A 23,324-nucleotide genomic window follows, 5' to 3' on the forward strand; every position below is an offset into this window, starting at 1 on the left:
ACAGAAGCTAATGCATGCAGAGTAGAGCAGTTGGCTCCTCTGGCCTCATATAGAGATTCTCTTCTTAGCCAAAGCTTGAAAGAGGGAGAGAATATACAGCTTGTTCTACGATGGAGGGACCCCGATCCCGAAGCCACCCTTGGTTCTCCATTCTCAAGGGGTAGAGGCCAACACACTCCATAAACTGACATTGAAGGCCCCACCCTCCATGTGCCAAGCAGCTCATCCTCCCTTGCTCCACAAGATGAGAACCCCCAGGGAGCTCTCTGTTGCTCACTATCCTTCCTTGCATTTGCACATGCCCTTTGGCCTTCCAGAAAGGTCTTTCTATCCCTGTTCTGCCTGTGATTCTATGCATCCTTAAAAACTCTTTTCCATATATCACCTCCTCTACAGGGCCTCCCTGCTTGCCCCTGACAACCGATTGCTCTCCCCGTGTCCTCACAGCACCAAGCACCTTAGCACTGACGGGGCTGGCTGCTCATGTGACTGTCTTTCTTACGGGGGCCGATACTGGCTCACTTTACTTTTGGATGCCACAGAGCTGGGCACAGACTGGGCAATAAGAAATGGTCCTTGGATTCAGGGGCAGTTCTAAAGTATCTGCGGAGCGGGACCTCCCATGAGAATCCCAGACTTTGAAAGGGGGCTCAGCGGGAGAGGACGGTGCCTGCAAGCCGCATGTGCCTGCCTCCTTGTGGAAGATCGAGAAACTCTGTAGTGTAGTGTAGTGTAGTGTAGAAACTGTGTGGGGCAGGGGAGGGCATAGATAGAAGTATCCCCACACCACCCTCCAGCGGTGCCATTGCTGCTGGAGCGGAACGTAACGGAGAGGAAGGAAGGAAGGAAGGAAGGAAGGAAGGGAGGGAGGGAGGGAGGGAGGGAGGGAGGGAGGAGGAGAAGGAAGGAAGGAAGGAAGGAAGGAAGGAAGGAAGGAAGGAAGGAAGGAAGGAAGGAAGGAAGGAAGGAAGGAAGGAAGGAAGGAAGGAAGGAAGGAAGGAAGGAAGGAAGGAAGGAAGGAAGGAAGGAAGGAAGGAAGGAAGGAAGGAAGGAAACACTTCAGACCTGCCAAGTTCGCATGTGGCAGAGCCCTCCCATGGGGTGCTTTCTCACTGGCTGAGAGGAAACAAGCTTTGCTGTATGCCTACTCTCACAAACAGCTCCAGGACCCACATTCTTACTTACTGTATGAGCTGGGGTGCGTTTGGTCACCTACCATCTCAGTTAAAAAAAAAAATCAACACACAAAACAAAACCCTCTGCCTGAAATCTCTGAAAGAGCTCGAAGCTAGGGTTCAGGAATCGTGGGAGCTAGGCTCCCTGGAGAGCTCTGAGCATGTTTGAGTCCTCAGTTTCCCCATCTGTCAAGCAGAGATGTTAACAGTGCCTCTATTTTAGGGTGAGTGGGTTTCTACCGTTGTTAAGCAGGTGTTTTCCGAACACTTCCAGGGCCCTGGGGAGATGAGGAGTGGTTTTCTTTTTTATTTGGAGGGGCTGATTATGGTGAGGGTGACAATCCCCCTTGGTCACCCTGACTGTTCTTCTGTGGTGCTCAGGGACGTGGGAGCAACATCATCCACTGCCGGAAAGACGGCACCTGGAGCGGCTCCTTCCACCTCTGCCAGGAGATGCGAGGCCAGTGCTCGGCCCCGGACCAGCTCAACAGCAACCTCAGACTGCAGTGCCCAGAAGGCTATGCCATAGGTACGGGGGGCGTGTGACAGTGGCAGTGGGAGGGCCGGGTCCTTCTGGGGGCCTGGGGCCAGTGCCTCGCTGGGTGACTGGGCACCTCTCTCTCGTGCTGCCCTGTGGGAGGGAGACAGACGAAAGAGAACAGGTCCTGTGCTCCCAGAAAGAGAGTGAAGGGCAGGCATGTTGGAAAAGCCACGGTCGGCGAGTGTGGAGAGCCTGACTGGAGTACAGAAAAGCTGACCGCCGTGTCGGGGGACACAGGAGGCTCCCAAGGGAAGGGATGCTGCTGTGGGGATTGGAAAGAGCTTGTTGGGCAGGAGATGGGCTTCCAGACAGAAGGAACCATGTGGTGCAAAGGGAAGGAGATGCAGAAGCACACGTCATATTTCGTAAAGCAGTCGTGGTCCAGTGTTAATCTTAAATTGTGCATAAACCTAATACTTCGTGAGTACCTATTAAGGGTCAGGCCCCACAGCAAGCACTTTAGAGGCATTGCCTTGTATCTGCTCCATGACCTTTAACAGACGAGGAGATGGAGACTTGAAGGGATAACAGAACATCTCTCTTACTCTGAAGCCCGAGTTCTTGCCCTGGCATCTCAGTGGCCTCCCACTGAGAGGATGAAGAGCATGTTCAGAATACTATTTGTGTGGCGATAGGCTAGCTCATAAAATGCTCACAGTGAGGGGAGACAGCCTGGGGTTTGATGCCAGGGATTGGCCTGGTTGAAACCAGGCGTCTGGACAGATGCATTAATCACAGGCTCCGAGGCTTTCTGGGGAAGTGGGCGTGCATTGAGTCTGACCTCAGTTGAGGGCAGTGATGCTGACCTCTTGGGCTGATTCCCTAATTGACCATGATGAAAAGCCCAGGGAATTGGATGTTCATTCTCATGGCCAATGTGATTTATGGGATAATCACCAGGGATGTCTGGAGCAGAAGGTTATCACATACATACTCACTCCCAGTCACACAGAGCCAACAAGTTCTGCATCCAGCAGAATGGGAGCTGTCACTTCTTGTCCAGAAGCGAGGCCTGTGGTTGGAGAGGGGAGGTGTGTGGGGCCTCTGACCACCGCTTTTCAAAGAGGGAAACATAGAGCCTGAGAGCGCACATATGTTCTTCACCTACAAGCAGACTAGGAATCAGCGCTCCTGCATGGAGCCCAGAGCACCTGCTCCTACATGGGTGAGAAAAACCTCCAAGTGCAAGGGTGCTTCTCCAATGATTCAGAAGGTAAAGTTCCTACAGATCCACCAGTCCAAAGGACCCTGATCAGGATGGTTGCAGAGAGGTGGTATCTTGTGTCATTTGCCAATATAGGCATTCTACAAGGTTGGGGCAACAGGTGTAGCAATGGTCAAAAACATTGGCTGCTCTACCCCAAAGCCATCGCTTTCTTCTCTCCATCATTCCTGATAGGTGGTTCTAGACACTTATGTCTGTGATGGGGTCCCTACCCCTAACTCGGTCAGGATAAGCAAGTGAATATTCACTTATACTCATGACTGGTATTAAGTGGCCCTGGGAGGGAAAATTTTCATTAAGTGACTTTTATTTAAAAAAAAAAAAAAAAACACCTAGAAACAGACTTCTTGCCTGTCTACCTCACGGATACACTCAAATATATTCACATGTGCAAAAATAAACACAAGCACAAATGTTTAATAACCAAACATAGACCCAAGCCCACACATTGTTAACTCATGCCTGGCACGTACACATCAGCCAAATACTGCACAAACACATCACCTAACACAGCTACACATAGCAGGCACACACGTGTGACATATGATCACACACCTGTCACAAGCACAGACACACCTTATGCCCTGAAACATGTTACATGTGTAGAGAGATGCACAAATACACCCCATGGCCACTGTGTGCATTCACCCCACGCACACGTCACAGCCGCGCACGGCCTGGCTCTCTGCTCGCCCAGCTAGAGGGAGGCAGATGTGTGGCCGTAGCATTCCTTTGCCCACCGAGCTTTTTCAGGGTCAAGCAGAAAGGGAAAGAAGTCAGTACCGACACTGGAAACTGGACTTCCTTCCCTTCCTGGTACCCATGTCCCCCACTGCCATGCAGATGCCCCTTTTATGAATATGGTGATCCATGGTGGTGGGGGTGGGGGGCAAATGCGGGAGCTAAGAGGGTAAAGGCAGCATGGGACACTGGGAGACAACCATTGGGAAGGAGGGGAAACAGGTTTCCCTCCTGACCTCCAGGTCTCTCCCCTTCCTCACTTCCAAAGACTCCTAGATCAGCAGCCCAGGCTGAGCCCCTCCCTGGGGAGAGCCCACCTCACCAAGGAGGGGATTTGATCCAAGGCCTTATAATCAGGGATGAGGTGTGTGTCCCTTCGTGTGGGCTTGGGGGCTGGAGGACACGTTCTGGAGCCGCCCAGAGCAGCTCCTTGTGGGCCCCTCCCCGGGCAGCACAGGCTAGCTTCAGTGGCAATTAGGAACCCTCAGAAAGTTGCTACCGCCCCCCCACAAAACACATTGGGCTGCCACCCTCCCTCCTCCCTCCCCCTGGGGAAGGAGAGGCAGGGGCCTGGTGAGATCACCCTCTGTAATGATGCCAGTTCCGGCTGGCTCATATATCACAACATAGCAGCCTGATCCTAAAGCCCCAGCCCCAGTGGGTGGGGGAGGAGAGCGCAGGGGAGGGAGCTGCGGGGAAGGGGAAGGGGAGATGGGGCTGCTGCTGAGCAGGGCAGGGATGGCCTCATGCGTTGACCATTATTTTCCCCTTTGTGCCCCTCCTGGGAGAAGAGAGCCTTTGGCTTTTCCTCACAGGCTGCCTCTTGTTTTTGCAAAAGAAGATTTTATCATCACAGCCTTGCTTCTACCTCGCTCCCTAAATACTCCTCTAGAATGGATCTCCTGACAAACACACAGCACTTTCTCCAGCTACTTCGTGACTCCCCACCCCGCCTTATTCCCATCACTCATCTTTTTGGTATTTTTGCAACCCCCACCCCCCATGTCTTTTCTCTCCTCTACCTTCCTTTCTCTTTCCTCTTTTGGGCTCCCCTGTATCCATTGCTGGGTTGGAAGGCCCTCCGACAGAAGGATGTGGGTTTAATTCATGGGCCCCTAATCGCCTGCTCTGTAACCTGAGCTCTGTGCACGTCTCTAACCTGAGAAATGGGTGTGATGACAACCTGTGGCACAGCATGGGGTATTCAGGAGAACGGGTGACACACGAAAACCACCTGCACAGCCAGGGATCTGCCCCCGCTTCTGGGCTGGGAGGCCCTGTGTGTAAAGTGAAGAGGTTTTAAACACTGTCCTAGGTCCTTCCACTTCACCCTCATCCCCTCTTCAGTCCTGTTGAGTCTCTCAGACTGAAGAGATAGACAAAAGGACAATAAGAAGGGCCCTCATAGATAAACTATATGTACATATATTAAGTATATGTGTGTGTTGGGGGGGGGATACACACACCAAATACACCTTTAGAATGGCTGCTAGAATCGAGTTGGCTGTCTCTTGGGATCCACTTACTTAGTGTTCAGCGGCGGTCCAGGCATTAAGGTAGGGGAATGCCCTCCTTAGGGCCTTGGTCAGATTCTGACACGTCCATTCTTTGCCCACGTGAATGAGCACGGCTTGAGAGTCCTGGAGATACCTCGTGGGATAGGCTTGGTTTTCAGGAGACTTTACAATGTGTGAGGTCAAGGTAGAGAATGAATGCACCAAATTATGGTCGGCTTGCCAACCCACAGCTTAAAGTCAGGTGTCCCTCACTCAGGGCTGCTGTGTACCCGCCTGTCCCCATTTATCATCAGTGCATTTTTTTGTTCCTTTATCCACGTATCCAGTTTTATATTCATTCACTCCCCCATCTGGGTACCCATGTCCTCCTGTGCATTCACCCACTCCCTCGGTCCCTTGTCCATGGACGCATTCACTCACTCCCTGTCTCTCCCACTCATTTCACAAATACTTGCTGCCATGCACAGTGCCAGGCTCTGGGCATGGAACGGGGAGCACAGAGAGGGCTGGCCTCAGGAGTTTACAGTCCAGCAGGGAAGAGAGCCATCGATACAACAGTCACCAAGCCCGTGGGAAGGGGCTAGTGCCCGTGAGAAGGCTTGGCCTGTCAGGAAAGCAGGGAGGGCTCCTCAGAGTAGGCGGCACTTGGATTGGGGTCTGAAGGATCACTCATAGTGCACTAGTTGAAGAAAAGTAAGAAGGGTCTAAAGGCACAGGGGAGGCGTGTGTGCCAGTCCTGAGCAAGCAGAAAGCGAGGGGCTAGGAGGCTGTGCTGCATTCATGGGCTCACCACGCCCTGGACTGATGCATCCTGAGCAGTCCCTGCGTGTCAGGCACCGGGCTGGGCTCACAGATGAGTCCCGCTCGTCCTTGTCCATCTAGGGCATCACTGTAACTGTGGAAAGGTAGGCACAGGGATGGCGTAAGGCCAGCACTGAGAGACTCCTCGTTGCTGAACACTGCTCTCACTCAGGCGCAAAAATCAGGGCAGGCTTCTTGGAGGATTTGAACTGGGCCATGAAGAACTGATAGGATTTGACCTTGAGAAGGCAGCTGGGGGTGATTCAGGGGAAGGGGTGAAAGGGAGCAGAAACATAGAGGCAGGGGGCTGTGGGACTCAGGTGGAAAACCTAGGGCAATCTGGCTGGACCACCCAAAGTGTGAAGATGGTTAATGGGAGACAAGATCGACTACGCCATGGGAGCCCATGGATGCTAGGCAAAGGGGATTACACTTTGTCCTGCTCGTGGGCAATGTTGGAAATGTTCTCAAGCAGAGGAGGGGCATGTCCAAACAGGGCTCAGGGCCAATGAACATGGCGGTGGGTGCAGGCCAGATTGGAGACGAGAATAGAGTCAGGGAGACCAGAGGCTGCCCCGCTGGGAGTTCACTTCTTTCCACTGTCCTCAAGGCCGGGATGGCCTGGTCCACTGGGGACCAGGCACGACAGGGCCTGTATGGTGGGAGAGCAGCCCATGGGCATCAGGGGACTGGGGGCTGAGCTGTGGCCTCACTCTGTGCTTGCCCTCAGGGTCGGAGTGTGTCACCTCGTGCCTGGACCACAACAGCGAGTCTATCATCCTTCCAGTGAACGTGTCTGTACGGGACATCCCCCACTGGCTGAACCCCACACGGGTGGAGGTGAGTGACAGGGCTGTCCCCGGTGGCTAGGGGAGGGAAGTGACCCCGTTGGACACTTACTGTGTCCCGGTCCCTCATTAGTCCTTTCACACATGTTCAGTCATCGACTTATCACGCCTGTTCTGAGGGGTGGACACTGTTCACGATCGTCTCTCCAGGCCCCCGGTATTTCACCCTTGCCCTCAGCGAGGCCTGTGCGGAGGACCTTTTATTTACTGTTCCACTGGATCCTGATGACAGTCTAGGAATAAGAGGACCGTTGTCCCCAGTTTAGAGGTGAGGACACAGAGGCACCAAGAACACACAGCAAGCAGAGTCAGGTCACAGACCCATGTCTGTCTGACCAGAAAGTCTGTCCCTATAAGGATAGTGCGATCTGGCTTCTCTAGACAAGCTCTTAGAAGGCCTTCCATGTGCCATGGCCTAGATTTCTGGTATCCTTCTCCATGCTTAACTTGTTTGGTGGAAAGCAATTAATATGTGGTCTGGGGAACCGGTAACACCCACTGCTTATGAAGCACCCACCATGTGCACGTGCCCAGCAGTCAACACACAAGATGGTATTTAAGACTCAGAATTGTTGTATGGAGCAGGGGGGGACATCGCCTGCAGTCCCTGCTTGGGGACACTGAGATCTCAGGAGTGAGTGACGGGCCCAGGGCGAGGCCTCGAACCCGAGCCTGAGTCCAAGTGCAGTGCTTGTCCTCAGTGTCTAGCTGGTGTGGCCCTGGCCAGAGGCCATGTAGGCTCCGCCTCCTTGCAGCCGCCTCCTTGCCCAGGTCCACTTGGGGGCTGGCCACTCCCATGGTCTACGTGTCACCTGATCCATCCATGGCCCTACAGCTGAAGCGGAACCCCACTCCTGCCCTCGAGGGAAGCGCAGACCCTGGGCCTCATGTACCCATTCTGGGCCCTGGCTCAACCTGGAGAGAGTGAAAGGAGGAAGCAGGGCCCACAGGGCAGTGTTCGGCGATGTCCCTCCTGGCCAGCCTTCCTGCTTGGGGTGCGGGGGGCCTCGCTGTCTGCCCTCCTGCTACAGATCCCGCTCCGGATAGCCAGGCAGAACCCGATACGAGGTGTACTGTTTCTCAAATGAGCTGAGGGCATGATTGCGAGGGCTTACTCAGCACTCGGCCTGTGGTGCTGGCACTGGACTTGGACGCCCCCCCCCGCTCCCCTGTGCACCCCAGCATTCTCCTCCCCTCCCTCCTCCTCCCCAACTGCCCTCTGCCCTACCTCCAAGTCTTGTCCCTTTTGCCTGCCTCTGTTTCCACTGTTTCTCTCTGCCTCTCCCAAGACCTCTGTCGCCTTGCTCCATGTCCCGCCCAGCCACCCTCTTTCGCCTCCATCTGCCCCTGACTCTCCCGTGCATACCCTATGTAGCCCTGTCTCCCCGACCTCATGCTCCCCATCTGCTCTCTGCCCTCGGCATGCCTTTCCCCACTGCTAGCCCAGCGCCCTGCACAAATTCTCATCGAGTGCCCAGGTGGATGCCGGCGTGCTGTCCACACCCAGGGGTGCGCACAGAACCCCCGTGTCAGAAGCTCAAGGAAGTTGGAGATCAAGTACAAGCCTGTCATTGTACAGATGGAGAAACTGAGGAGCAGGAGGGAGGGGATTAGGCCAGGGTCACACCGGAAGCAGAGCCAGGACCCTGCCATGCCCCCCCTCCCCTCCCCTGCTCCCACATACCCAAAGGCAGGGGAATTACACTCCTACACAGAGCAGACATGGAGACCTCCCTCATACCCCGGTCCTGGAGGTCCTCTGCCCGGGATTCAGACCAGTTTCCCCTGGCCCGGCCCCCTCCCGCCCCCGGGTGAACTCCCACCCTTTCCTCGGTGAGCCCCGAGCACTAAAGAGTTCAGTTATAATTCGCTGTGAAATAAATCCAGGGATTTGAAAGCCTGGGAGCCCCCCCTTCCCCAGTTGCCCACCCGCCGCCTGGCCGCCCCAGCCCCCTACCCCGTTCCCTGGTCTGCCGGCCTTTATTGATGCCGGCCTACGGAGAGAGCCATAACGAGGTTCAGACCTCCCCTAGTCTCCGGAGGCCTCATTATCCAGGAGGAAAAAAATGTGGTAGAAACAGGGAGGAGGGTGAAGGGCAGAGATTGATGATTTCCAGGAATAAGGCAGAAAAGCTGGCCTCTGCTGTACCCTTGCCCCCCGTGTGCTGAGAGCTACAGAGAAACAGAGCTGCTGGTGCTGGTGCTGCTAGGCCAGGGCAGAGGCCTCCGGGGCCGGGGCAAGGCAGATGGGTGGGGGCCAGGCTCGGCTCCAAGTCTGCTTACCTTTGTCCCCGGGGAAGGAAGTGCGGGACCAGAACGCACATTTCGTGGATGCCGCCTGTGAATCGGGCACGGGGTCATGCTTCCTTTACACCCCTCCCCCTGCCCTCCCCCCCCACACACCCGGTAAGGCAGGTTTTCGTCTCTCCCCTGTTTCCAGTGGAGGAAGTGGAATCTCAGCGGGGGAAGCCCCTGGCCTGAGAGAGAGTGAAGGGAGCCCCTGGCCAGTCTGATGTGCCGTTGTCGCGGGGTCCCCGCGCAGTCTCTGTTGAACGCATGACAGTCATAACAGGGGCAAACCGTTTACTGACCATTTGCCAGGGAACGTGCTGCTGCAGAGTTAACCACTCACTGGCTCTCCGCGCTCCCCTCCCCCTACATCGCCCCCCCCTCAAAAAAAACAGCCACCATCTAGAACTCTGATGTGTAGCATTTGCCAGTTACCGTGGTGTACCCGCCTGGGTTGCCAAGTTGCCCTTGCTGCGCACAGCACTGGGAGGGACAGGCACCACCACCTCTCGTGGGCCCACTTGAGCCGGCTGAAGCCCACGGTGGCGTGTGGGGCACGACAGCCTCTATTTTAAGTACTTTACACGGATCGGCCTATATGATGAGAACAGTGCCTACTTAGATGAGTGGGAGATCACCACTGAGATGGCGTGCTGTGATGAGCGCACCAGAATGGTGACCTTTGTGAAGGCAGGCCCACGGGCCTCTTACTCACCATGGTACTCCCCTTCGTGCCTAGCTCGCAGTGGGTGCTCACTAAATACTAAGGTTTGCAGGATCAGGTGACCAAGGTTCTAGTTCAAGCCCAGGCATCTTCTTGCGGTCTGTCCTTGGACAAATCCTACCACTTCTACAAGCTGCAGTTGGCCCATCTGTGGAATGAGAGATAGGCCTGGATCAAGAGTCACAAAGTCAGACCCCCATGGGAACCAGGCTAGTGGGACAAGTGGGTGAAGCAGGCCAGGCGTGTCATTCTGTAGACTATATACCTAGGCATATTATTAATAGTGGTAGCAGGATTTGCTAGACATATTTCAGACAGACACACTTAAAATAATACAAATGTCCATGTACATTTTACGCAACTTAAGAAATGACTTTCTAAATTTTCTTCTTATTGAGATTTAATGCACATGCTGATCTTACATGTAAGGTTTGGTCAGTGTCCATGTTTGTGGCCACTCGGGAAACCACTCCCCAGGTCAGGATCCCTGGCTCCCCAGAGGTCATCCCCTCTCTGTGCCAGGCAATGGCTGTGCCCCCAAGATAACGTCTACTGGGTTGGCTTATTTTTTTTATTGAGGTGTAATTGACATATAAAATTATATTACTTTCAGGTGTACTAAAATTTTTAGTTTTACTTTCATAAAGGAAAACACTCCCTTTATTTGTTTAAATTTCTTTCCTTTGAAAGCCCCCACTCAACTACCCCCACCGCCCCGCATGCGCTGTTGGAAGTGATAGGGACATGGAGAAATCTTCCTCACATCTAAGAAAGGAGACAATACAAACTCAGTGACAGATGGCAATGTCTCCTGGGCTCAGTGCTGGAGAGACTGCAGGGAAAGGTGGGGACAGTGGTAAACTCTGGAAAACACATCCTGCTTCCCGAGGGGGGCAGCTCGAGCCAAGTGTGGCAGTGTGGAAATGGGTGCCGAGTATGGCTAGATCTTCCACTTTCGTCTTGAGTATAAGAAATCTGGAGTCTTTAAAATATAAAATCTCTAAATTTTTTTTTTAAATACTGGCAAATAATTTTGACTCCTGTCAAGCACATTGTGTGCCAAACTGAACATTTCTGTGGGTTGTGTAGCCTGGAAGCTGTTGGCTTACAACCTTTGGATGAGGCAGACTCCTAGCCCTGGGCATCTGGAATTCAGGGTAGCAGCCTCTCTGTCACAGCTCCGAAGGAGCACCCCTAGTCTGCCCTGAACCTCGACATGTTCACAGCAAATGCAGCTCACAACCTCAGAGCCTTATAATTCCTCTAGGCAGCTGGGACCTTGAATTTTATAATGGCATCTGGGCAAAGGATGGAAGGAGGGAGGAAAGAGAGAAGAAGAAGAAAGGGAGGGGGTACTTAAGGGAGAAAAAAAGGAAGTTACCATTTATTATCTATGATATGTGGGCACTGTTTGTTAGGCAGGTCCAAATGTGCCACCTCGTTTTGTCTCTACCATACTCCAGTGAGATCAATAGTATCACCATTTTACACAGGAAGAAGCTGAGGTTCTCATTGGGTTTTCACTGCCCAATTCATGTAACTAATGCGGTTGAATCAGAATTTGGACCCAGGGCTAATTCTCCTGCATTTTGTCTTGCAAGGCAACCACCTTATTTTTATGAATCACTTGACACTTGCAGACAAAGGATGCAGAATTTGATCCTTGAAGGGAAGGCAGCAGCACTGTGGAAGGCTCTGTCGAGTCTAAAGTCAGAGGTAGAATGGTTCTGAGTGAGCATGAAGTCCAGATGTACAGAGAGGAGATATCGTGTGCCCTGCAGGTAGAGCCCATACTGGAGAGATATGTCCAGAATCCAGTGATTTCTCATTCACTCATTTGGTCACTGGTTCACTCACTCATTCAAAAACATTGACAATGTATTTGTAAATGGCAGGCATTCTTCAAACACGAGGCATTCAGGGTGGAAAATGCCAGGCTTTTAAAGAAAGCCAGAAGCTCCACAACTGATAACGAAAGGCAAACATAAGTTAAATGATATCATTCATTCACAGAAAGTCCTATACATCAAGGGAAGAATTAAAGAGAAAAGAGGGCTCATCTTAGAAGGTTTCAGAAGGTGTGTCCAATACGAGCCTCAGGATGGGGAGGCTCTCTTAAGATGCTTTCTCGCATGTCTTCAGCTCTGCCTGGGGCCCCATCTTCCCTGGGATTCCTCTTGGAGACATTCTGCCCCCCCCCGGCCTGCCTACTTTTCTCTCAAAGCCCCTCTACCTTTCTGAACCTTGGTCTTTCCATCAGGCCAAAGAGTAAACTATTTTATATTTACAGTTTTGGGGGTTAGGGGAATGTGAAGGAGAGTGTAGGGTTTAAATATAGACCTGGAAATCACAGAGCTATGGGCTTATTTCCTGAGGGTCATGGCCTGTGTGTATGGCTTGGAGCAGGTTGGTTAACTTCTCTGTGGTCTGTTTCCTCCTGTATAAACCAGACTGAAAAATAATACCTCTCCCATAGTTATGGTAAGAATTAAATAGATAAAGCTCTGAGGACAGGGCTTATGTGGATGAGGATGATGACAGGGTTGGTATCAGTGCTATGATGATGATGATGAAGAAGAAGATGACAATGATGACAAAGACGAAGAAGATGAAGAAGATGATGACGAAGATGACGACGAAGAAGTTGAAGAAGAAGAGGATGATGATGATGAAGATAGTGGTGGTGGTGGTGATGCTGCTGATGGTCATTGCAGCCAGGAAGGAAGGACAGTGTATTCTTCTTATGCATCAAGGCAGGAAATGAAAGCCATCTTACAAAACTTGGTCTGAAAGCTCTCTCACTGGGCTAGAGGTCTCATTGGCATCCAAAGGAACAAGGCTGACATATGAGGGGCCTCATCTGGGATCTCCCAGTTTGTGGTGTAAATAGCCTAGCTTTTCCTTCAGCTCCTGCTGCTTGCCCCCTTCCAGTTCTCCTCACATACAGAGGGGCCCTGTAGTGAGACAGGTAGGGCATGTAGCCCTAAGGAATACTGGAAAATCCAAAAGCCTTGGAAAGATAAATAGGCTCATGCAGATTGTATAAAAGTCCTTTTTCTGAACTCAACGTCAGGTAAACCTCAGCTGACAGAAACGTGTACAACCGCACCACAACATTCCTACAGATGGATTAAATTAGGTCTCGGATAAACAGGGAGGGATGGGCATCAAATCCCTTGTGGATCCCAACTCTGCTGTGTTCTATTACTTGAGCCATTACCAAGGGCCCCTCCAGCACCCCTGGATTTTGCCTGGGGACAGACTCTCAGACCCAGAGATGAAAGTCTGGGTAAGGTCTCCCAGAGAATGAAAACAGGTGATTCTCTCCACTTCTGGCCCTGAGGCTGGGATACAGAGGGCACCAAAGTAAGCCGGAAGAAAGAAAGGAACTCTGGAGCTACTCACATTCCTTCATCTATCTGGTCAACATGTATTTGTTTGCTGTGCTCCAGGCCCGGTCCTGGGGAGAGACAGTGATGTCTAAAACCCAGGTCCTCAGTTAATCATTCCTGTACCGTTTATCTCCATGTATCATCACGACAAGCCCATGATGTGATTTTTCAGGGCCCACTTCCACAGATAGGAGAACCAAGCCTCAGAGTGGAAATTTACAAAGCAATTTCAAGTTGAATTGCATCCACATCTGACATACCCCCTGCCCAAGGTCTTTCCCACATGTCATCTCGTCTAGGTGTATTGGGAAAAGGTAGAAAGGGAAAGGAGGGGCTACACAGTAGACTTCACATGGCAAGACTGGTTGTCAGATCTTCACCTTAGGTTGTTTAAGACTTTAATTCTGCCTATACTAAACTGGTCTTCTAGACACTATGCTAGGCATGGTAAGGGCTCTTCTGATGTTCTAGAAGAGAGGAGGACAAGTAAAGAAAACTGCCCATTAATAAAAATCATCTCTATTTTGAGATGTCACCATGCATTTATAACATAAACATTTATGGGCATCCTCCATGTGCCAGTCGCCATTCTAGGCATGGATGATCCAAGGGTGAACCACGGATGCTGTGCAGCAGAAAGGAAAGGCACCAACCCCGTCTTAGCCCAGTGTGATTCCTTTTGTTCCAAGCTCACCAAGAAACCAAAGAATTACAGTTGGGCTCCCATATAGGTCTGCCTTCAGGGAGAAATTGGGCTGCTCAACATGATTTTCCATATTCTGGTCCATAGGACTGTTCATTTCTTAATTAAAATTAATCAGCTGGCACTCATCCAGGAGAGCAAGCCCTGATCACATAGACTTCCATGGCTGGTCCCTGACACTTACCTGTCATTGCAGACCTAAGCATTTGCCTTCAGGTTATTTTCATTTTATTTTGTAAAGAAATCATTGTAATTTTGGCATAAAAAGTAAGGCATCTATAGCAGAATAGAGAAAGGAGCTTCTGGGAACACCATATTAGCCCCATTTCTGAGGCTATTTACCTTCCTAGCTTTATCTTTCTCTTTTCACCTCCTTTAAAAATTATCCTCATATTGGATTTTATGTTAAAAGCTGCCTTAAATAATTTCCAAAACGAGTGCTCCATTTCAAATCCTGGTTTCTTCACTAAACAGCTATGAAGCCTGGGGAATTTATTCTCCTTATGACCCAAGATTAATGCCCACCTCACTGCATGGTAACGAGTAATAAATAAGATAATACATAAAGTAATTAGCACCACAAATGAACTCAATATATTTTAGTTGTCATTATCATAGTAATAATTATTATTATTAAAGGAGGCTATAAATAAATGCATACATGCAAACCTAGAAGCTCTGAGGGGGGTTGGGGAAGGCACCACAGGGGAAGTAAGTCTTGAGCAGCAATTTTGAAAGATAACTAAAGCTTCTCCAGGAGACAAGACGGGGAAGGGCATTTCAGGGAAGGAGAACCGCAAGAACAAAGTCACAGGGCTGTGGCAGTGTGGACAATGTCAGGGAATTGGGAGTGGGCCCATATGGCATGATGGCAGGTGGAGACAGGAAGGGTTCTCTATGTCTCTGAGGGTTCTGAGCCAGTCCCCTGCTCCCGAACTGTAGTGTGTATCAGAATCATCTGGCAGGCTTTTTTTTTTTTTTTTAATGTGGAATCCCAGGCCCTGGCCTCAGAGATTTGGGTTCATTAGATCCAGGGTGGCTCTGAAGTATCTGCCTTCTTAATGAGCTGCCATAGTGACCCTGGTGAACGTGGTCCTCAGCACATGCTTTGGGAAACCCTGCTCCACACCATTCTCTCATCTTCCTCCTGCAGCCGTAGATCCATTCTGCCTTTCCCCCTGCCTCCCACCTTATTCCTAACTCCACCCATGGATCAAACATCAGCCAAGAATTTCCTGAAGGGCCTTTCTGATCACGTCTTCATCCCCCAATTCTGCTTTTCTTCAGCCCTTATTCCTGCCAGGGAGATACAGAATTGTGATACCTACAGCAAACACAAATACTATTGTAATCTCATGGCTCCTGTTATTGCAAGTGTCTGGGCAAATTATCCATGTAAATGCCAGGGTGAAGTCAGGAATTGGAAGATCCAAGAAGAGGTGGGGTGATTGAATGTGGTGCCAACAACAAGACGGCTTCCTCCCAGCCCCAAACCAATCTGACTGCTCTCTCCCTCTCTCTGCAGAGAGTAGTCTGCACGGCTGGTCTCAAGTGGTATCCTCACCCTGCTCTGATTCACTGCGTCAAAGGCTGTGAGGTGAGTCCCTAGAAGTGATCCTACTGTTGTTAACATTATTATTATTGTTCTGTTCTTAATTATGGCTGCCATTTGCTTTATCTACAAAATGCTGTAAATATCCCTTAAATAGACTTCTTGGACAGGAATGAGCAACCCCATTTAATAGATGGGGAAATTGAGGCACAGAGATATCAACAAACATACTCAAAAATACATTTCATGGATAACAGAATTAGGATTCCAAGCCAGGTGTTCCTGTGTTCTAAGCTTGCAACATAATGCATCTAAGATGCAACATAATGCTGCATCTGTGAGGGAGGGAGGGAGGCCATATTGATTTTGCATCTGTAACATGCAGGCATTTGACCAAAATTATCACCTTTAATGTTTACAGAATCACAGGAGGCATTTTTTTTTCCTTCCAGTTCCTACTTTACTGCTGACCATTACTTGTAGGTCAATTCCTTTTGCCACACATTTGTCATTCACTCATTCTTCAACCCCAGAAGTAATATGGATACCTTAGACTCTACCATAGAGCTGAAAGTTAAGATCCACTCTGACTTCACAGTTGAACCATTCCCTGGAACTTGGCTTTATGGAGATCTGTCTCTGTGTCTCAGTGACAAGCCTGGAGAGGCAAAGGGGCAGGGTACTTAGGATGTCATCTGTATTCTCAAGGGGTTACACTGCCTATGGAACTAGGAGATATTTCTGTGCACCCCAAGTCCCTTGTGGGTCTTCTCAGCTGGCAATGAAAAGAAGCCCCAAATCCCATCCAGGTGGATGCACAAATATTTGTGCCCGCCCCGCAAAAGCCTACTCAGGAAAATGCAGGTGAAAGAGACTAGATTGTGCCCTAGAAAACTTTGTATTTGATGAAATTCTTAGAATGTCAGAGTCAGAAATGCTCTTTTAGATGATCTAAACCTGACTTTTTAAAGGTGTAGCCAGATCTAAAATTTGATGGAATGCCCAAACAGGAAGGGTTCTTAGTGTGATCTAACCCTACTCGATGGTTATATGGAGTGGAAAATGAGGATCAGAGAGGAGATGGACTGGCCCAAGTTTGCACAGCATAAAAGCCACAGAGCCAAAGCATGAACCCAGGTCTCCTGACTCCAGGCCGGTGCTTTTTTCTCCTCCACTAGGCCATCTCCCACCCATGAAGCACCCCTGACAAGACAGTCCCTGGGTCACACTGTTCTCTCCATGTATTGGCTGGGGGCTCCCTGCAGCATATTCTCAGGACACTCGACACTGTAGTCTTTAAGAGCTCCCCATTCTCCCAAGGCTCAGCCAGGAATGGCAAAACCAAGGCCAAGGCCCTGTGCCTGGTGCCTCCTTCCATCTCTCTGGATCAGTCCGGCGCTTGGAGAAAAGAAAGCTTGGATTACCTGGGCCCTCGTTCTGCTGAGTCGGCGGGCTGGGCAGCCAGTGTGACAGCAGAATTCGATCCCTCCTTTGACTCAGCACCGGGGCCTAGGAGACCCTCACCTGTCAGGCTCTGAGCCCTGCCAACGATGCTTATCGCCTTTGCCCTTGCAGGTGATCACCTTTCCTCCTTAGCTTAGAGCTAATAGTTTGCCTCATGCCTGGGGCTGAAAGGAATGCCTGGAAGAGATTCAAATGCTGGGTCCAGGGAGGAGCCATCAACCTGGAATGTCTAGAGGTAGCAACAATTGAGGAAAGGTTTTGGGACTCCTGAGCCCTCTACCCCAAGCTGTGTCTGAAGTGGTCCCTTCACTGTCTCGTGCATCAGAGTTTCTCTGATGCCTCTTAGGCACCGACACTACCCTAGGTTCTAGGAACACAGTGACCTTAGTCAAGTGAAAACTATGCTCTTCCTGAGTCCAGATGTGTGGTGTCTTCTTGCCCCTTGTCCATCCATGCATCCACATATCCATCCATGAAGAACGGAACCATTTTACCGAATAAACATTGAAGGAACAAATGGTGAAGTTTTGCTCAAATCGCCACATGTTTTGTGGCACAAGGAAGTCTTGGATACAAAAATGGATGACACACAGTCCTGTCCATCAGGAACTCACAGTATCATGAAGGAGATAGACAATTGAAGAAAGAATTCTAAAATACGTACCAAGAGCTGTAACCAAATCAAGTACAAGCAGCTATGGAAGCCCAGGATGTGCTGAGGGTACCAGAGAAGGCATCTTGGAGGGGTGAGGTTGGAGCTAGATCTCGAAGGCTGAACTGCTTGCCTGAACACAGTAGTAGTAGCAGCAGCCCTGAGAAATACCAGGGCTGGGAAAAATCTCTTAAGTGCCAGAGCTTTTCACATGTTATTCGCTCTCTCTAGACATTCTCCCTTCTCCACCTTCTCCTAATTAACCCCTCGCTCATCTTTCTGATCTCCACTGAAAGGTCATTTCCTAAGGGACACCTTCACAGAGCTCCCTGATGAGGTCTAGTCCTTTTACTCTTTAACAGCCCCATGGTACCTGTCCTCCCTCGCTCTTTACCAGAGTTGAAGTTGGCCAGTTAGATGTGTGATTATTGGATTAAAGTCGGCCTCCTCACTGAAGCGTAAGTTCTGGAGGAGTAGGAGCTTCATCTATATTGACTCACTGTTATAGCTTTGTCTTTAGTGCAATGTATAACATATAGTAGGCACTCAGTAAATATGGTTAAGTACAGGGTGCATGCGTAGAGGGCTGGATGGAGCCACGGATGTGGCTGCAGGGTAGCTGCTGATGAGACTGGAAATTTTTTTTCAGGGGCCAAAAAAAAAGTTTCATTTATTTTGTTCTCTTCTTCCTCTTCTTTCCCAGTTTTTTCTTTCCCTTTTACCAAGCCAGTTCTTTCATTCTAAGGGTCATTGGTTTCCTTCCTTACTCTGTTTTATATGATATAAAGAAAGATCATAAAGAACAGATCCCGCAGGCAGATCTCCTCAGGCACAGAGCAAAGCCAAGGGCTTATCCTTTGTTTGTTGTTTGTGCCTCTCTGCTTGGATATGAACGTAATAGTGTGTTCATTATGGCAAGTACCTGTCAGAGTCACACTTGTGTTCATAGCCATGCACATGTACACATGGACACCTGAGCACAGCTCTTGCCTGTTCTTGGTTCTGTCTTGCTAAGATATTTTTTTAGACCCTAATAGGATAGTGATGAAATGGGATCTGGCATCATGAGTTGGGAGCACAGAGCCTTGACGAATTTGGAGCAGAGATGCAAAGGCCAGGGATGCCACATGGGAGGGACTCCTTGTGAGCTTGGTTCTCCCCGTAACAGGATGGGAAGGAAAGACCACTGGATCATAGGGGTTGTGCTGAGATGCAGTGGTCTTAGCCAACTGATGATATCTTTCCCATTGGTGAGTCACTGAGCATTAGAGAGCCCAATGTGAACTTTAATAAGAGAGGTCTTACTTTCAACTGCCTTCTGTATTAAAGGGTCACACAGTATTGCTTTTGATGTGTGGAGGGGTACGCTTATTGCTGTGAGAAACCAGCGGACTAATCCTGCCTCTTTATTTCACAACTGGGAGTCTTGAGGCCCAGAAAAGAAAAGCCACTTAACCAAAATCACCAAGTAACCCCTCCAGTTGGCTGAGGTTTGTTAGACTAGAACCCAGATTCTCTAAACCCCTCACAACTGCCTTTCCACTATGCCAATATAATATATGCAATTCGAAAAACACCACTAAAAGCCAAAGTTGTACCCAGCATTAAACTAGGTGATAGGGAGACAAAGATTGAGCTGGATATTGCCCATGTGTTCAGTGAGCTCACAGTCTTACACCAGCTGCAGGTTCATAAACAGACATTAGAAAAAAACAGTGTGCTCAGTCCTTGGATGGGGACAAAAAAGTATTAGGGGGTCTGCAGACACTCCGGACTTCCCCATAAGATTACTCTGGATTCAGATCAGTAATGATTTAACTCTGCATCTTTTCCTCATCTTTGGGGCACCACAGAGTTGGAGGAACACAGGGAAGAAAAGCAACACATCAGTATGTGCTAGATACAGACTAGAATGGCAAAGAAAAAATAGGACGTCAACTTAGATTTAAATCACTGCTCTGGCCCTGCCAGGCTGATCTTGGCTGAGTCCCTTTCTTGCTCTGAGCCTCAGAATCTTCATCTGAAAAGTGGGAATAGCAGTGCTTACCTCACATGTTGTTTGGAGAACAAAAAAGACAACAAACACATAAAGCATGTGACATCAAGGACATCTGTACTCCAATGCTAGAGGACAGGGATCCCACAGACCATTGTGCCAAATTCCTATGAACTCTTACGTTTGATCTTGACAGTTCTTGGGCAGATTACATTCAGCTTATATTGTATTATAAATTATGTTTTTAACTACCTACTACTGGAAAAAGTAGGGGAAGGGTGCTCAAATTTTCTCATCATTTCCTCAAGTCAAATGAGTCCTACTTTAGAGAGATATAAGTGCTCTATCCTGTGGCTTTGCATATCCCAGCCTAGAAGCCTGTCTAATAGCAGAACCACAGTTGAGTTGGGGAAAACTTAGCTAGGTAAGTCTTTACAAATGGTAGAAGTGATAACTTTTCCAAGGGGGTGTTGGCATTTGAGGCCAGGTAGGCTGTCTCCAGAGGTTTTTAAAAGGATAAGAGATAGCTGAACAACGGCAGGGCCATGCCCCACCCACTCCTGGATGCTAATGGGCCACCTTCCTTCTGCCTTTCTCCCCACTTGCAGCCCTTCATGGGAGACAATTACTGTGATGCCATCAACAACCGAGCCTTCTGCAACTACGATGGTGGGGACTGCTGTGCCTCTACGGTGAAGACCAAGAAGGTAGGCCCCCCTGGGCAGCTGCCGCCTGCAGGTCTCTCCAGCTTCCTAACCAGGAGCACCCTGCATGCTGGACATCCCTGCCCACAAGCTATGCTACATTGTTTTGTATTTTTTATTCTTTGAGGCAGTAGTTGAACTAATATTATGGGCTGGGCCCTGAGCTGGGTGGGCAGGCTCGTGAATGATCTTTGCAGATGTGGTTCCTTACCCTCAACGCTTGGAGACAGGTATGGAAGCAGACAAATACAAGTGTAATCAATACTTCTAGAAGGAGAGGATAGAGCACCGTGAGGGCCCAGGCCAGGGGTTGGAAAAAGGCTCTACCGGGGATCAGCACTGACACCGAAACTTAAGGGATAAGAAGAAGGATTGGGGAGGTGGCCAGGAAAAAGAGTTTCTGGGGCAAGAGACTAGCTTGTAAAATCCTAGAGGGAACTTGCATTTTTCGGGAGTATGTCTAAAATCTAGGGGCAGAGAGAAGATGGGACATTCTTACCAAGGTAAGTCATAGCCTTTGATTATTTTATAATTTCTTTGGTTTTTCACACTTGTAAAATTAGGGGGAGTGGTCTTGGTTGTGATTTTCTTCCTTTGCAGATTAGGGTGCGACGGGAGTGATTCTAGTGTCTCGAGTAAAACTGGAACATTTGACTGTGATGCATACCCACCACTCACAGAAGAGTGGCCACCCCACTTTCTTACTGATGAGGGCTGGGACCCCAGCCGAGAGCTAGGGGAGAGGTGGTCAGACTGGGCAATCTGGGTTGAGGAGTGCTCTGGTGATGAATGAGTTAACAGGGAGCTATTTCTGGTTTTGTACTCATCTACAATCTGAGCTGAAAAATTGTTTGAGCTAATCTCTCTCTAAAGAAGGGGGAACAGTGTTCCCAAGACCGGTCATAGTCAGTCTTGGTAGAAGTGCTATCAGTGATTATCTGGTCCAAACTTCTCATTTCCTAATGGGGGCACTGAGGCCCATACAGGAGAAATGATTTGGCCGCGGTGGCAGAGTGAGTGAGAGAAACAGAGCAAGGTTTCTGGCTTGCTATCCAAGTACCTTTATATCGCATCATCCTTAAAAGAATTAGTTCCTTTTAAGAAAGATGCTCTGACCCTAGAATGTGGGGATGAATAGGGCAAGACCCAAAAGAACACACTCAAACTGCATCTTTGGATAGATGACCAGGGCTGCTGAGGTTCTCTGGGGTCAGCGAGTCTTGTATGGGCAACACTTCAGCATGCCCACCCCCTCCTTTTTTTTTTTTTTAAACACTGAAGGTCAATACTTTCTGCTCAAATACAGTAGAATAAAATTCATTTCCTACTGATGAATTTTATTTTTCTCCCAATATGAAACAATACATCTACTTTTCGGAAAATCCAGAAAGCAGAAGAAAACAACAGAATCACTGCTCATCTTACAACCCGGAAATAGCCGTTGCTCTTCCTTCTGCCGTATTTTACTGTGTGTTTAAGTGTGTGGGTATTTGTGCCTGTGTATATCTCACTGACATTCTAGTGTGGGATCCTGTTTTGTTCTGTTTTGACTTAGCCCAGGAAATCTGATACATAAGAATGATCTGATATTATTATGAACTTTCCAGCTGTCGTTTTTGCTCTATTATTATTTATTAGAGGGTTGTGATGTATCATAGTTTATGATACAGGCTGTTCACCTCAGGCTGTTCTTTTTCACTCTTGGGTTACTTCAGTTTCTCACAATGATAAATAATGAGGCTCGTGAATATCTTTGCAGATAAATATTTCTCCAGTTCTGTTCCTTTACAATTGCCTTTTAGAACCGAAATGACTAGGATAAAAGGTGTGAGTATTTATAAGGCTCTTGACGCCTGGTGCCAAGTGCATACAGCATACAATAGTGTCGATTTGACTTGGTGGAGTCCACCATTTTCGAAAGTGAATGGACAATGAAGTTTGTGTTTTAAATAGAAGTTTGGGTAGAATTATGACACAGTATTCATGTGACACCATCAGTGCAAGAGCAGCTCCGATTAGAAGAATTTTCCTACCAACTATAATTTATATACAAAAACATTAAAAAAAACCCTAATTTATTTTTATTGGGAGACTTCCTTAAATGGATTGCTGTTTCTACAGAGTGCATGGTAGGAACATGAAGTCATGAGATTGAGGTTCAGGTGCAGATTCCAAATGATTACAGTCACTTGAAAAAATATACATGTACACCAAATGGCCATTTTGACACTCTGTTCATACTGGGTTCAGTTGCAACAATTTCAGATGTCAGAACCCTTAGGTGCTGCCTCTGTAGTAAGGGACCCAGAGTCAGTTCTTTGCTAGTTCTGAATATGCTTCCTAGTCTTTTTTTTTTTTTTTTCCTTTCCTTTTCTACCCACATTATACATGTAATTTTGGCTTTCTGGGTTAAGAGATCCCTTCCACTTTAAATTGATGATCCTTCTTGTCGGCTGAGGCTGCAGAATGCAGACGGCCAAGCTTCCTTCGTTGAGTGAGATGCATGTTCCTTGAGCATCTGGGAGGGCTCAGCACTGTACCGAGCTGTGTGCCCTGGGCAGAGTCTGGACAGACTGGCCCCTGCCCTTGCAAAGCTCGAGGCCCGTTAGGGGAGCCAGGTATCCAACCAGGCATTGTAGTACCTTTGTCAAAGGGCAGCAAAGGAAAGGAGCAGGATCTTATGGAGACCAGTGTGAAGTCAGGGAAGGCTTCCCTGAGGAAGCGATGTCTACACTGAGACCCAAAGAGTGAGTAGCTTTCCTGGAGAAGGTGAGTGGTGGTTGAAGACAGGATGGAGAGGCCTGGAAGCACTATGTGGGAAGTGCGGATGACAGAGCCTGCTGCCTTCTCTTCTGGTGCAGATGGCTTTGCCATAGTTCCTTATTCACAGTGTTTGGGGTTTTCTTCGGATTTGAGATGCTTGGGAGTCTGACTTCTGGAGGAGAAAGGGATCTCAAATTAAACTCGTACTTCCTACTATTTAAATTCCCCAGTTTAACT

The 23,324-nt window shown here is 49.1% G+C and overlaps 1 protein-coding gene across 1 annotated transcript in view; it reads left to right on the forward strand.

The window, feature by feature from the left end:
• The window catches only part of PAPPA (pappalysin 1), a 232,022-nt gene that overhangs the window by 198,651 nt on the left and 10,047 nt on the right, over positions 1-23,324 (forward strand). Inside the window, exons 18-21 of the mRNA XM_028107916.2 lie at positions 1,557-1,704; positions 6,731-6,840; positions 15,482-15,553; positions 20,229-20,327. Coding sequence (XP_027963717.2) covers positions 1,557-1,704; positions 6,731-6,840; positions 15,482-15,553; positions 20,229-20,327 — 429 coding nt within the window. The remainder of the gene's footprint in view (positions 1-1,556; positions 1,705-6,730; positions 6,841-15,481; positions 15,554-20,228; positions 20,328-23,324) is intronic.

This window comes from Eumetopias jubatus, unplaced genomic scaffold, assembly GCF_037043125.1.
Source record: "Eumetopias jubatus isolate StellerSeaLion01/CBP00866 unplaced genomic scaffold, mEumJub1_p1.0 scaffold_15, whole genome shotgun sequence".
Taxonomy (NCBI): Eukaryota; Metazoa; Chordata; class Mammalia; order Carnivora; family Otariidae; genus Eumetopias; species Eumetopias jubatus.